Raw genomic sequence first — 16,882 nt, 5'->3', positions numbered from 1 at the left:
AAAAAAAAAGTCAAAAATCATTAGGATATTAAGTAAAGATCATGTTCCATGAAGATATTTTGTAAATTTCCTACTGTAAATATATCAAAACTTAATTTTTGATTAGTAATATGCATTGCTAAGAACTTCATTTGGACAACTTTAAAGGCGATTTTCTCAATATTTAGATTTTTTTGCACCCTCAGATTCCAGATTTTCAAATCGTTGTATCTCGGCCAAATATTGTTATATTCCTAACAAACCATACATCCATGGAAAGCTTATTTATTCAGCTTTCATATGATGTATAAATCACAATTTCGAAAAATTGACCCTTATGACTGGTTTTGTAGTCCAGGGTCACATATGATATAAATATAAGACTAAAACCCATACGTGGGCATATGCGCTCATATCTTGAATTGTAGGGGCGTATAACTGCATTCTCGTAGGCTACGTCCTGCATGATGTTCATCAGCAACTGTATGAAATGTAAGATGACGTTCAGGTCTACGTGGGCCAGGGTGCCTTAAATGAGTAAATTTTAATGCATTATCTTTTTCCATAATTTAACACACCAAATGAACGTGTTAAATCGACAGCATAGTAATAGCACAGTAATCTGCAGCAGTACAAGTTATACACAAAAGTTTAATACTTTGAGTTAGGGATTTGAACAAGACCCAAGCTCTAAGCATGAGCAATAGTCACAGCAAGGCTTGCAGATCTGCTGCCGTCACAGCATGTAAACCGTTAACAGACAGAAGCATAATTAAGATGTTCTTTTACGCCGCAGCGGGATCCAAACGCTGAGATTTGAAAAGCCGACAGGTGTAAGTGAGTCTGACTGTGAAAATAGGAGAGAAGGTATTGGATGTGTGCTGTCCAAACAGCTGTGTGCACAAAGAGTCTCAGGTGTGTGTTCACATGCTCCGAGTCTGAAGGCAGCACTCATCTGGATGCACACACACAAAGACTAATCAGAGAGATTACATGGGCACTGCATCACAGGGTCTCTGCTAACAACCTGCCAACACCAGCAGATGCTAGATAAAGCAGCCAGACAACAAACACAAGTATATTTGCATTTCCTGAAGGAAAGGGGAGCGCCTGCAAACCAGCAGAAGAAGAGTGTTAAAGCTTTAGCTGGGATGATACAGTGACACATGGGTCTAAAACACACTGCACACACACGCCACACTTAAAAATGCCTGAATTTCATTGCATTACATCAAATATCAAAGTGTCATCTGCTAACAAATGCTTCAAAAACTTTCCTCATAATCAGCTTCATGTTTCTGTGTGGCTTAAATAACAATACTTTTTGGTAACATTCTATGAATGAATATCAATTAATAATTTTGTGAATTAGATAAAACTGTCATGAAATGATTGGGTCATTTTGAATAAAAAAAAGTCTTATTTTTATTATTAATTATTTAAAAAATTTAAATTTGCTATATATTTGATATATATATATATATATATATATATATATATACTGTATATAGTATTATATCAAATAACTCAAATAATATTGAGTTTACTGATAAAAAATGTCTTTCTATACATTTCAGATATTCATGTAATATATATGTAAGACAAGAAAAGAGCAATCTCAAAAATGAGTCATATATATACAGTGGTGTAAAAAAGTGTTGGCCCCCTTCCTGATTTCTTATTTTTTTGCATGTTTGTCACACTTTAATGTTTTATATATATATATATATATATATATATATATATATAATGTCTGAGGAATATCAGTGCAGCCTGGCAAATACTGTAAAAGAAAGGAAAAAAAGGGCATTTGAGAATAAGCTGTTTGTGTGAGAAAACTGAAGTGTTGTTTAAAGACGGCCAGAGATAGAGAGGTGTAGAGAGATGAAAGAGGAGGCCGAAGAAAGAGAAATGAGTTCAGGTGTCATGTCTGTCTCCAGCAGCATCAGTCAAGAGTCTGAGTCCCAGCCGTCACATTCAATCTAAAACACCATCACAGGAGAAACTCCCCTGACGACTCCCGTCTCCTTCCCTTCATCCCTCTTTCATTCTGCTCTCTTTCACGATCGGCAAACCCGTCTGCCTTGCTTTCAGGTTTGATCGTTTGGAACTTTCTTTGGTTTCTTTATTGTAACACTCAGGGATGTTTATTTGAAAAATAATAAACACACAAATGCTGAAATTGCGTTTGACTGCTCGGCAGCCTCAGATAAACATTCAGACACCCACCTCATATTTCAGATATCTACAAAACCTGTGTGTGGGTGAATCATGCGAAACTTGCCATGCACAAGCCATATCTCACTCCAAAATTCGAAAGAGATATATAAAAAGATGAAAATGACAATTAAAAGTTTAGTTCACTTCCAGAATAAAAATGTCCTGGTAATTTCCTCACCCCCATGTCATCCAAGATGTTCACGTCTTTCTTTCTTCAGTCACATCAGGACATTTTTATTCTGGAAGTGAACTAATCATTTCAACAATTCCATCAAATAGAAAACCTATGTTATTTTAATTGTAAAGTATTTATGCATCAAAGAAGTATTATTTATTTATTTATTTTTTGAAAACTGAAATTTCTTAATGTTTTTCTTTTGATCTTTTGGGCGTTTAATGTGACTTGCACAACTTTTCTTGCTATTTCGGCATGCGTGAATGTACAGGTGACCTTGTTCAGAGTAAACATTAGACAGCATATGGCGGTAATGAAGGAAAAAGAGTTTCAATGTTTGATCTCTAGTGTAGCATCAGTGCAGATTTGAGACACAGACCTCCCTCTGAGGAGGAAAGCCAGGCAACGGCTTATTAGCTCTGTAATTATCATACACTTGTTCTGTGAAGGACACCCGCTGAGCTCGCCTGAACACGTCCACAACAGTATAAAACAAGCTCTGAAGACTTTAATGATGTGGGCATTATGTGCCAAACTCTTAAAGGAACATATTCTGCACTTTTGAAGCATTTCAAGTTAGTTAATTTTCCACCCTCCCACTGACTCTCAGAATTAAACCAGCTGCCTAAATGTTACCGTACCTTTAAGACTTCTTGATGTAAATGACTAGTTCAGACTGTCATTCATCTGAGTGGCTGAGTTTCTGAATACTGAACAGCTGATTGGTCGGCGGGCACATGCTAATGAGCTCTGATGTGATGTCACAACTATGATGATTTCTGAACGGGTCGTTTATGGGGAGGAGCTTTGAGTTCTGAATCTTAGCACACATTTACATATGTTTACAACTTATTATTTTATAATGTGTAACAATATTTTTGATTATGTCAAAAGAGCAAGATCTTCCAAAATATGAATTAGCAGGATGAAAAAGGGAAGTGGAACTTCCCAGCCGGCATATGACCGACCTTCAACGGTTGAAATACGGTTGAAATAATGTCAGTTGTTGTTTCAATGTTGATCCAATTTGCATAATCAACACCTAATTCAACGTTGATTCAACCATGGTACCTGAAATGCCGGCTGGGTAGATTTGTAAAGGTTAAGATATTGAGAAAGTTCCCTCAAGAAGTTCCTTCAGTGTAAATGTAAAGTGATACTTTCCTCAATAAGCACCATTAATTAATATTCTCATGAACTCATATTCTTCACAGACACACTCAAAAGACTTCAAGCAACTTTTACTTGTTCACTTTTTTGTTAGTTCAAAGTTCCTCTAATAATTGTCTCTCTTTCAGGCATGTTCCTCTACTTTCATTTTGTTTCAGCTTTCCAATTTTCTGCTTCCACTCGATGAATCTTTTGTCTTTATTTTGCTTTTCCATTCCTGCTCACAAAGGGTTTTTTTTCAGACAATTTTGGAGAAAAACTAAACAATAAAAGAGACTAATTTAAGTCAACGAAAGCTGCCAAAAGGAGCGCTGCTCCCAGCACGTCCATTAGCAAAACAGTCACAGAGAGCGTGACAGAGCCGGATTCACTCGCGCTCTCCTTGTTATCGGCCCATTACTCACTCCACCTGTCTAACTCTCACACAGGACTGAGCTGGTACATTTCACAACTCAAATACCTCTTCACTACTGAAACGGTGCTGGAGTGCCGATCTGTGAAGCTCTCTCAGGACAGACACGTGCTTCGACTGACTGACCAGCCAAAACAAATCATCTAACTGACTGCTAATACATATCCTGTCCACAAACAATCAAATCTGTTTGCATGCTGGCCTTTGTTGATTTCACAGGCCATTTGCTGAAGGAATATTGAGAATGTTAATCATTCACATTAAATGAAATATGAAATATCTCAACAGTCGTTTAAATATTATAAATTATTTAAGTTTAGATCATTTAGATTTAAGGGTCAGTGACGTTTTATTTATTTTTTGGTCCGGGCTTATTAATTAATTCAAAAACACATTAAAAATGCAATTCATACATACAATGATTTTAATACATGTCTTCTATGATGAACATGTTTTTAATTTCTGAATTAAATTGGATTGGGGGGCATAATGTCAAAAAAACTAACAAAAAAACAAAACAAAACCCTCAGAGTTATACAACTGTCCTGAAATCATAATGAAGAGAAAAGCTTCACTGAAAGGATGACATTTTTGAAAACAACGCTTGGTATGATATTTTATTATTATTTCTTAAATTATTTTACTTTTATATTATTAAAAATAAGCAGTGAAACACTAAAACAATATATGAAAAACATTTGCCGAGTAGATTCTCATGACTGTTTCTAGTTCAATAAGTCTCCTAAAATATCAGATAATTTGGACGTTTTATGACAAGACAAGGTTAGTTCAGGTTGTAAAGTCCAATAGGTCTAACTCAATCTGACCTAATGACATCATTATCACATGGCACAGCTGATTGGTTCTCTCCTGTATCGGTAGCCAATGAGCTCGCTGCTCAAAATTCAAATATATGACTAGTGCTTGCCGTAGTAGTTGCAGCTTGCTTCAGAAACCCTCCACCTTCCCCAGCTCCACCTGTATAGATCTGCTACAAGGTGATTCATGTATGCTATATGAGGGTTATTTCATGTATGTCATATTTGCAGCAGCAATATTTCTTACATGCTCACAGCAGCATGTTGTGGATGTACTGGCAGTAGCAAGTCTCGATACTTTCTCTGTCGCAGCAGCAGCAGCAGCGTAGCAGATCTATTCCGCCAAGACCAAATACATTAACATTGTCATGAACATTACCATCCCAATCCCTCCGAGAGTTGTCATGACAGAAACGGTGTCATCAAACTTGAACTCCCTAATCTGCACGACTCAATTGAACAGATTTTGGCAAATGCAGTGAAGTGAGCTTCTCAGTATGAAGAGAGCAGTGAATTATAATGCAGCTACAGAGAAAAGTTCAGTTATGTCTGAAATATAACTGTCCAGATGGACGGACCCAAGAGGAGAAAGCTCAAAACAGGAACTCCGGTTTAAAGGAAGCGAAGAAGCTTTGTAGCTGTACTATTACACTGGAACGAGGAGAGACAGATCTGGAAAGCATTCAATCTGAGCGCTGAAGAACAAGACACTGACGGAAAACCACATCACTGCCTACATCTCCCACAGTACCCGGGAGAGGACAGAAAGTGAGGCACAAATTGGAGACAAAGCGATCGCACGCTCCCTTTCTCTCAGTGCAGATGAGATTTCACATCAGACAGCTGCTGTTTTTCACCCCAGGGCTGAGATGAGACGAGAGGGGTACAGGAGACGTCCCGCTTGTGTCTGTGATTCTGCATGGGCTGCATTGATCAGCTGGAGTGTAAACAGAGTTCATAAGCTCTAAGGGCAGGAACGGGAAATGAGAATGCTAACATGAGTGTGCAAACAATCAAACAAACAAAGTGAAAGAGAAGACCATACCGATTGAGAGAGAAAACTAAGAGCTGTGGCTTAGTGGTTAATGCATGCGACCCAGACACATTGAGCTGTGGTGCTCATGTGGGAAACTTTTGTTCCAGTTCTGGTCAGAGTCGTTTTTGGCACACATCAAGCAGGACATGCAGGTTTAAATATGGCATGCAACATGTCCCAGTCAAGTCCCATCTATCCTTCTCTCCATTTACTTCATGTTAGGTAACTATACTTTTGGACAAAACGAGTCAAATTTTCTTCCCCAAAAAGCCACGAGCAGTTAGCAAACATGCACTGTATGTGTTGAACCTATGTGCTCATGTGAGAGATGAAGGTAACTTTCTGTCTCCCTGTTTTACAACTCTGGATAAAAATGATGCAAACTGGGAAGGTCTCCATTCACGCGGGACCAGTGAGGGACGAGTTTCAAATTGATTTGTGGGACTCCTGCAAAACGCAAATATCTAAAAATAAAAAGTCACTTTATACTATATTTTGTTTGAAGATACAGAATGCAATGAATGGTTTTCATGCACAGAGTTAGATATTCTCAATGTTTTTCAGTTGTATACGTTTGTATTTATTTATTTACTACATTTTAAAGTTGTCCATTCAGAGGTTTATCTGCAATTTTGGTGCATCTCTAGCAGACAGTGCTGTTATTGTGTTGAACTATTAAAATGGTTCTCATTAATTGAAATAAAGCTGAAATAAATTAAAATAAACTTTTTGATGAAACATTTACTTAAAAAACTAGAATTTTAAAAAGGTTGTCTTGGCAATGAATAAAATAAGGGGGCGTGGCTCTGTTGCTGACCCTGTGCTCACCGTGTGTGCTCGTTTTGTTTATTTGTTGGAATTTAAAGTTTTGTTTGTTCAAAGACTCCTTTGAAGTCGGGAAGGCACTATCGAATTCCTTTAGCAAACAAAAAAATGTGTTTAAGAGGTCTTTTATTCCCAATGCCATTAAAATCCTCAACTCTGCAAGTAACTGATAATGGCATGAACTGTATTTCAATATATAACTGTCTGTTTAGTCTTTTTATGTATTGGTGAACCAAAGAAAAAATTTCCACCTTAGTGGACAATAAAGACATCTACTAAGTACTAAAATTACAAAAACGGAAATTAAAACAAAAATTATGCTAAATAGCAAAATAAATAAATTAAATATTATACATTAAATATACAAATAAACAAAAGCTAATAAAAATGACAAATACATGTACGCACTCACAAAATTACTGAAACTTACTGAATCTTTATATATATATATATATATATACATACATACATATTAGAGGTCGACCGATGTATCGAGTTAGCCGATTAATCGGCACCGATAGTTGATTGCTAAAACTCCATGCCGATAGTTTTTCCGGGTTGCGTCTCTTGCTGGAGCGGCTAAGATGGTCCGCTGTCATTATGCAGTACGAGAGCGGCCTCTAGAGGCAGAAATCACTGACACCACATGCTGTTTGTTTTAACCCGTGACACTGCACGCTGCACAGAGCGGGGCACTTCAGATGCGCAATTAAAACAGACAACAAAATGGTGTGTATAGGCTACAGTACACTATAGAGCATGTTTTCATATCATTACTAAGTAATTAAGTTGTTGACTAAATGCTGCATTAGTGGAGAAAGAACAGCAGTATGTTTGCTATCAAGGCTGAGAGGACACGAACATTAGCAGCACCTCAAATGGTTAAAACAATATGACCAAAACACACGCAAGTCTGACGCAAATGCTTAATGTCACGATTGTTACCATCTATATGCATTAGTTTATATACAGCTGGTCATATTAATGCATTTGTTATCCAGCGAAGTTGTATACAAAGTTACAAAGTATGGTTCAATACTGTTTTTCTACATCTGTGATTTTCCTGGGAAAAGTGGGAAAGCGTAAAAGTGGAAAAAACTTTTTTTTTTGCTGCATCAGGTGGGAGCGGGACAGAATCTTGAAGACGGGACGGAAAAATCGATCCCGCACATTTGGATTTGTGGTGTAGTGTTTGAAATAGATGTCTAGGTTAAAATCCAGCTTGCAACATTGATCCCATTTCAATTCTTGTGTAAAGGCCCGTTCACACCAAACACGATAACTATAAAGATAACGATAAAGATAGTTCTAAAAATCGTTCTCAATATTAAAAAAATAGCATAGTTCACACCACAACTATAACGATACAGAGGAACGATATCGTTGTGATCACTTTCAAAACAATTTTTTTTTCCAGCTGATGAATGATAAAACACTGACAGCCAATCAGAATCCATCCTGCTGTAACGAGCTCAAGAATTTAAAGCGGCAGACACATGTGCGCTTAGAATAAACAGACGATATCGTTCGCTGGTGTGGACGCTAATATCGTTATCTTTATAGTTATCATTCTTGGTGTGAACGGGGCTTAACAGTTTGCAAAAATGCTAAAGGCACGTTGAGCATTGGTGCTCATGTGGAACATACAGGTTCGAGGTTGGACCTTTAATGTGTCCTGATCCCATAACTCCTCCTAACATCCTGTCACTCTCGTCTATAGCCATATACTAAAAAAATTGTTCCAAAAAATAAAGAAAGAAGAGTTAAAAGACATTGGCGACATAGTGCAGTGTTCAGTTCAATGCTCTGGACAAATTATGGTTTGAATCCAGCCCAGATCCCATTCGCTCTGTCTTTCCTGTCAAACTCTAGAACAGCTGTAGAATAGAAATGAGGCAAAAGCCCCAAAATAAAAAAAAAACTAAAATAAAATAAATAAAACAGAGCGAGTGGGTTTTAATGGTATTTTCGAGTGGGGAATCTTCCCTCCTGCACCCAATTAAACCCAACAGATAATGCCATTACACACCAATCCATCACAAACATTGTAACGAGAAAACACTAAATTCTCTCTCTACACCTCAAACGCACAAGCGCAAGCAAATATATGATGCTGAAGAGTGTGCTAATGCATTAGGTACAGAGATAAACAAGGTGTTAGCGGGACAGCAGGAGGAATGGAATTAGTTCCATCTTCTTAGAGCCAGCCAAAGAAAGACACAGAAAGAGAGACGGGGAAGAGAAAGAGACCGCGAGAAGTAATTAGATTTAGGGATGTTAATAAGATTATTTTAACACCACTTTGCAAACCCTCAGCAAACAGGAAACCAAAAGTCACAAATGCTTGTGTCAAATTGTTTCTGTCCTGGTAAAACAGACCATCATCTGACAATCTTCATTAACGTCATCGCTGCCATACTGATGCAACAGTGTGCAACCACACAGATGATCACCCACCCACACACACACACACACACACACACACAAACAAACACAAACACACACACTCTCCATGGTAAACACTCCGACAGGCCAAATCTCCAGGTAGTGTTTGAGGAAGGTTGCTCATTAGAAGTCAGAACGTCCATCATTGGCTTTGAACAATAATCGCTCATTAAATAAGTGTGTGTGTAGGTTGGTTTACTTGGCTACACTTTTGGTTCAAATTTGTCCCCAGAAGTGAGAAATCTGAATTAATGTTTCTTAGGGAATATCTTCGAGGATAAAACGAATGCATGCATATGAAATACCGGTACCATATCGGATACTGGCTAGAGATTCAATTTAATTGTATTGGTCAGTATTGGATGTACTGTTTATATTGGTAGATATTGGATAATGCAAGCTCACTACAAATATTGTGTAATCAAGTGAGCAATGCATAGTCAAATCATCATTTTTTTGACATCATCAAAAAAGCACTAATTAAATGTCAAAGTTTTGGTCAATGATTTCGGCAGAAAAAAAATCATTTCTGCTACCTAAATTTCAGTGCATCACTACTTTTATATTTAGATTTAATTTTCATAAATCTAACACACAAGTTTAATCTTTAAAAGCACAATTTAATATCTAATAACATCTGCAGAAAATCTCAAAACGAAAATGCAATTTTCATTCTGTACATTATAGTTTTGTGACGCCTAAATTCATTTGTAGCATTTAAAAAACAGATATTATTTTTTTTTATTTGCTAACTATACATTTTAAAGCCAGACATTTGTTGGTTGATCAGCATAAAACGACAAAAGCACATATGAAAATGACAAACTTAAACTAAAATTAACATGAAATACTGAAAAAAAGCTACTTCAAAAGATTAATAAATGCTATACTAGTATATAAATAATGCTAAAATAACACTGATCCCTAGTAAAACGATTTAAAGAAATATTTACATTTTTATCTTGGTTTAGTCTGTAATTAGTTTATATAAAAACAGTACGTTTATGACAGGTACAAATGTTCAGAGCTACAAGGTTTTTTTGTCAACTAGATTTCAAGCATCATACGCCGCCTCTGTCCCTGCATTGATACTGCTCATAATAAGCTTCCTTTACAACACTCTTATGAAGAGTTCAGATGTCACAGGAAGCATGAACCCATGCGTACATACAGTATGTGAGACTGAATGAAAGTGTGTGTTTGTATCTGCTACTGGTGGTTCATTTCTTTGATAAAGATCCACAGCGCGTCTGATTCCTCTCACTGCTGCCCTCCGTCCATCTCTTTCTATCCGTTCCTTTCATCAGCAGAGAAATGAAACGTCAGAGTTTGTGTTCCTCACTGTTCCCAACCTTAAAGGGCTCAGATAATCGAAAACAAGGTTTTTGTACCTTTTTTGAAATAGTGTTCGAGACCCAAAGGTTCACTCAAACACAAAACTAAACTGCAAAAATGGCTCATTCAGAAATCACAATCTTTTAATAAACAAAAACATTTTTGATATCATTGTTTTTATATTAATATACGATAAGTGGTGAATTCTTGAGACTTTTTGACTGATTCATCAAAACAACAGGAGACATTTGTGTGTGAATCAGACTTCGTACATCCAGCAAAAACAATGCAGTACTAAACATGTTGTATATGATTGTACCCAGTCTTTTTATATCATCACATTTGATTCAGACTACAAACTATCGGAGTCAGAAACAGAACCAATCCTAATACATTTACATACAAAAGTCTTAAAAGTACAGTAGCAAATTTAGCTTGTTTAATTCAAAGGCTGGGAGAGAAGAAACTAAGAAGCTGTTTTAGTGCAATAAACCTTGACTTGAGTCATTTTTAGTGTAAATACCTCCTCTGCTGATCTCTCTCACTTCAACAGGTTGAATAGGAGTCCATTTCATACTAATCTTTCCCCAATACACTCTATCTCTCTTACATTCTATCTCTCAATATCTCTTTGTATGTCTATTTGATTCTCTCTCGGTCAGCACTGAGACCTGAAGGATCTGATTCAGACTCCACCGGCACCAAAGCAAATAAGAAACATGGCAGCATGTATTTATATGGCTCTTTACTGTTCAGTCAGACTGCAGGAGACAATTGTTAAATTCACACAATTCACACCTGTTAAACTACTTTGTTAATGTTTCTTACTACCTAGCAACTGCCCAGAATACCCTAGCAACCCTTTGGAATGCATTAGCAACCACATTTCACCAGCTTAAGCAAATTTTTAATTATTTTAAATTAAAGGGGTCATATGATGCGATTTCAAGTTTTCCTTTCTCTTTGGTGTGTTACAAGTTGTTTGTAAATAGATAAGATGCAACAAATGCCTTGTTTATAATGTGTTTTAATGTTTTTGTCTTGGCGCTCCGGGACACGGCATCACAGTATGGTGAGGGGCGTAACATTTCCGTCACACGCTTGAAGTATTCGGCCAATCACAATGCACTGGATAGCTGGCCAATCAGAGCACACCTCGCTTTTCAGACCGATGAGCTTTGTAAAAATCGACGCATTTCAGAAAGGCGGGGCATAGAGGAGCAACAATAATGTACAGTATGTGGAAAATAATGTGTTTTTTGAACCTAAACACATTGCATTACACCAAATACACAACATAATATTCTTTAATATTTAGCAACGTCATATGACCCCTTTAATAACCCTGTCAGAATTCATTTAAATGTATTACATAATTTTTAACAGCTATTTTTTTTATACAATAATAACATAAAACAATTAGTTACATTACATTAATTATTTTATAATTTCATTTTGACAGATTAATTCTTATTCTTCTCAGAACATCCTAACTGTGAATGTGCTCAAAACATTATGACTATGATTAGGGGTAGGAATCTTTAGTTACCTCACAATCCGATCCGATTCCAGAACGATTCTTGATCTACTTTTTCACCCCCCTTATTACTTTATTAGTTTACCGACTTGAGAATCTTAAAGTCCTTACATTTACATATCCTTACATAAGTAATTAAGTACTTTTTTTTTTTATAATTACAAATTGAAAAAAAATAATTAAAACAGTTGTATGTTTAGAATTTTAAACTAATATAACTTCAAAACATACAAGTAGCAAATAATAAAGAGGAGCATAGAAACATTATACAAACAACAAACAAAGAGTGCTTTCAGTATTTAAGATTATCTGAACGTTTTCCATTCAAGAACTGTGAGTGATTTTTCTTCATCTTTACTGTTGTTTTTTTACTATGACATCATCGACAGCGGGAGATCTATTAAGCTGCATTCACGCACGGATCTCATTTGAAATCTCGAGTGGTGTATGTGTGTGAGGAATTGGAAGCAAGCAGAATACAGGTGTTTCTAAAGCAAACTCAGTGTCACCGCGCATCTGGTTAAAAACTAAGCTCAGAATCGACCTAGAATCGTTGGAGAGAGAATCACGATGCATCGATGAATCAATTTTTTCTCCCACCCCTAACTATGATACAGCTTTGTTCACATATAACATAAAAATATAACTTTCTTCAATTTCTTAAAGGGACAGTTCACCCAAAAATGAAAATTCTCACTTGCTCACCCTCAAGTTGTTTCAAACCTGTAGGAGTTTCTGTTGAGCACAAAAGAAGATATTTTGAAGTATGTTAATTACCAAACAGTTGCTGGTAGTCACTGATTTCCAAATACTATGGATGTCAATGGCTACCATCAATTGTTTGGTTACCAACATTCTTCAAAATATCTTTTGTGGTGGAACAAGTGAAGGGTGAGTAAATGATGACAGAATTTTCATTTTTTGGGGGGGGAGGTTAACTAACCCTTTAAGCTGAATCCCCAGAATTTCACCAATGTATTCATCAACCTCCTGGACAGCAACCAGTCTGGCTTCAGAAGTGGACATTCAACCAAGACTGCCCAGTTCTCAGATGTTGAAGCCCTAAGACTAGCAAGAGCAGCTTCCAAATCCCCAATACTTATCTTGCTGGATCTGTCCACTGCTTTCAACACAGTTGAACCAGATCCTCCTGTCAACCCTCATGGCAAAGGGAATCTCAGGAACTGCACTCCAGTGGTTTGAGTCTTATCTCCTTCAAGGTCCTTCAAGATATCTTGGTTGCAACATCTAACTACTGGGGTGCCTCAGGGCTCAGTTCTTGGACCACTTCTCTTCTCTGTCTACATGGCATCACTAGGTTCTGTCATTCAGAAACATGGCTTTTCATATCACTGCTATGCTGATGACACTCAACTCTTCCTCTCATGCCATCCTGATGATCCGACGATAGATGCTCGCATCTCAGCTTGTCTAACAGACATTTCTTGCTGAATGAAGATCCATCACCTTCAACTCAACCTTGCGTAGACAAAACTGCTTGTGGCTTCAGCAAACCCATCACCATCCAGCTAGGCGCATCAACCATAACACCTTCCAGGACAGTCAGGAACCTTGGAGTTATGATTGATGATCAGCTGAATTTCTCAGACCACATTGTTAGAACTGCCCGGTCCTGCAGATTTGCTTTATACAACATTAGGAAGATCAGGCCCTTTCTATCAGAACATGCTACAGAAATCCTTGTTCAAGCTCTTGTTCTGTCCAGGCTGGACTATTGCAACGCTCTCTTGGCAGGCCTTCCAGCCACTTCTATAAAACCTCTGCAACTAATCCAGAATGCAGCAGCAAGATTAGTCTTTAATGAGCCAAAAAGTGCACATGTCACACCTCTGTTCAGCAATTTGCACTGGCTACCAACAGCCGCTCATATAAAATTCAAGGCATTGATGTTTGTCTACAAAACAACCAAAGGCTCTGCAACACTTTACCTAAATCCACTACTTCTGTTCTGACTTATGTGCCCTCCAGAAGCTTGCGTTCTGCAAGTGAACATCACATTATAGTGCCTTCGCAAAGAGGCATAAAATCTCTTTCACAGACTTTTACCTTAACTGTTCCCTCCTGGTGGAATGACCTGCCCAACTCAATCCGAGCAGCGGAGTCCTTAACTATCTTCAGGAAACTGCTAAAGACACATCTCTTCCATCGACACTTGACCCTCTAACACTAGCACGCTCTATTATATTTCTAGTTGCTTTCTTAAAAAAAAAAACATACTAACCAAGACTTGTCACATCACTTACATATTGTTGCTCTTTTGTTAGTTTGATTGCTTATGTTATCCTCGTTTGTAAGTCGCTTTGGATAAAAGAATAAATGACTACATGTAATGTATAAATGTATTCAGTTCAAGCATGGCCTCTAAATGGAAAAACCTTAAATTTACAGTAAAGATAGTAGAGTTTGCAGACTCACATGCTTCCAGTGGCCGAGCTGCTGTCGGTGGGCAGAGAGCCATTGGAGCGCTCCATCTGTGCCAACCTGAACGGACAGAGACCCAAACCAATACGGGATCAATACGACAGTATCACTGTTTATTAGCATTAAAAGGATGCAGTTTATGGATTTGTGTACCTCTGAGGCTCCACCATGACTGAGCATGTTTATTTATGTGTTTCTTGATGGATGAGAATATAAAACCATAAAAATGTAAATTCAAAGTATGAGTTCTGGTGTGGCCAAGTGGGTTGGACACAACCAATCAAAGCTCAATACTGAATAACTCTGCATCGTAGATAGTGCTAGTGTCAGGAGCTTTACTTTCTCTCTCTCTCACACACACACACACACACACTCAGGACTGAAGACTCGTCCCGACGGATTACCGTCTCATAGAGTTCCTATAATAGGATTGAGGCTTCAGTCATAGTCTCCCCATAATATCCCATAATAACCTCCTGTGTGTGTGATAGTGACTTTGAGAGAAACTAGCTGATGGTGAAAATCCATTTTCGAGTCTTTACGGGTAGAAGGTCAACGCTGGAAGCATAGTATGTTTTTTTTCTTCCCTTTGAACAGGTGCACACACACACACACACACACTCAGGACTGAAGACTCGTCCCGACGGATTACCGTCTCATAGAGTTCCTATAATAGGATTGAGGCTTCAGTCATAGTCTCCCCATAATATTCCATAATAACCTCCTGTGTGTGTGATAGTGACTTTGAGAGAAACTAGCTGACAGTGAAAATCCATTTTCGAGTCTTTACAGGTAGAAGGTCAACACTGGAAGCATAGTATGTTTTTTTTCTTCCCTTTGAACAGGTGTAGATGAAATTGATAGTGCCTAATATATTGTATATGGCACCAGATTAAATTGCCTTTGGCAGAGAGTCAGAGGTCTAACGGAGCATGTGTGTGTTTATACTGCTCCTCTGTCACCACTTTCATTTGTGGTGTTGCAGTATGACAGCATGAGGGCAGCTGATCTTATGATATGGTTACATCACAGAAAAACGTAAATACTAACTCTAATGATGACAGAGAATGTGAAATTAAACAGAAATTACAGAAATTATTAGTACTTTATCACAAATTAATAACTTTAATTTTAATTTATTTAGTATTAATTGCTAGTAATTAGTACTAATGATTATTGCTAAATTTGGAATAATATTAGTTATTACTGGTGCTAGGGCAGAATAAGTCCATGTGCATACATATCGTTGTTAATGATAATATGTATTTACTACATTAATTCACTATATACTTTTAAAAAATGATTCAAAAACGATTGATTGATGTGTATTGAAGACTTGTGTACAATGATATGAAATAAAACAACAGACACAAGTCAATATATTGTTTTTCATTACACTGAATGTTTCTCTTTTTTTACTGAATATCATGTAATGTCTTTGAATTATCTTCATACGTTTTTCATTCTTTGCTTTTTGGTAACACTTTATAAGCTGCCATACTTATATTTTACATGCACTTACTATAGTAATAACAGTAAATTGTGCATAATTACAAGCAACAAACCCTAAACCAAACCTTAATCCTATAGTAAGTACATGTAGTAATTAATATTACTTTGTACTTAATGTACACTCTTAAAAACGTAAATACTAACTCTAATGATGACAGAGAATGTGAAATTAAACAGAAATTACAGAAATTATTAGTACTTTATCACAAATTAATAACTTTAATTTTAATTTATTTAGTATTAATTGCTAGTAATTAGTACTAATGATTATTGCTAAATTTGGAATAATATTAGTTATTACTGGTGCTAGGGCAGAATAAGTCCATGTGCATACATATCGTTGTTAATGATAATATGTAATTACTACATTAATTCACTATATACTTTTAAAAAATGATTCAAAAACGATTGATTGATGTGTATTGAAGACTTGTGTACAATGATATGAAATAAAACAACAGACACAAGTCAATATATTGTTTTTCATTACACTGAATGTTTCTCTTTTTTTACTGAATATCATGTAATGTCTTTGAATTATCTTCATACGTTTTTCATTCTTTGCTTTTTGGTAACACTTTATAAGCTGCCATACTTATATTTTACATGCACTTACTATAGTAATAACAGTAAATTGTGCATAATTACAAGCAACAAACCCTAAACCAAACCTTAATCCTATAGTAAGTACATGTAGTAATTAATATTACTTTGTACTTAATGTACACTCTTAAAATAAAGGTTCTTTATTGGCATTGATGGTTCCATGAAGAACCTTTAACATCCATGGAATCTGTCCATTCCACAAAAGGCTTTTTATTGTGGGAAAAAAAAGGTTCTTTAGATTATTAAAATGTTCTTCACACTAAGAAAAAACATAGTTCTGTTAAGAAATGTTCACTAAAAGGAATCTTACTTTTAGGAGTGTAATTACACTGTAACAACACCACCTAAAAAAAAATTTTTTAACCATTTT

General features: G+C 36.5%; 1 protein-coding gene across 1 annotated transcript in view; it reads right to left on the bottom strand.

The window, feature by feature from the left end:
- Positions 1-16,882, bottom strand: part of utrn (utrophin) — a 223,342-nt gene that overhangs the window by 14,290 nt on the left and 192,170 nt on the right. Inside the window, exon 67 of the mRNA XM_016514969.1 lies at positions 14,389-14,454. Coding sequence (XP_016370455.1) covers positions 14,389-14,454 — 66 coding nt within the window. The remainder of the gene's footprint in view (positions 1-14,388; positions 14,455-16,882) is intronic.

The sequence above is a fragment of the Sinocyclocheilus rhinocerous genome, unplaced genomic scaffold, assembly GCF_001515625.1.
Source record: "Sinocyclocheilus rhinocerous isolate Xijiao unplaced genomic scaffold, SAMN03320098_v1.1 scaffold1167, whole genome shotgun sequence".
Classification (NCBI taxonomy): domain Eukaryota; kingdom Metazoa; phylum Chordata; class Actinopteri; order Cypriniformes; family Cyprinidae; genus Sinocyclocheilus; species Sinocyclocheilus rhinocerous.
Note: the sequence above shows the minus strand (reverse complement) of the source record. Positions and strands in the feature narration are given on the sequence as shown.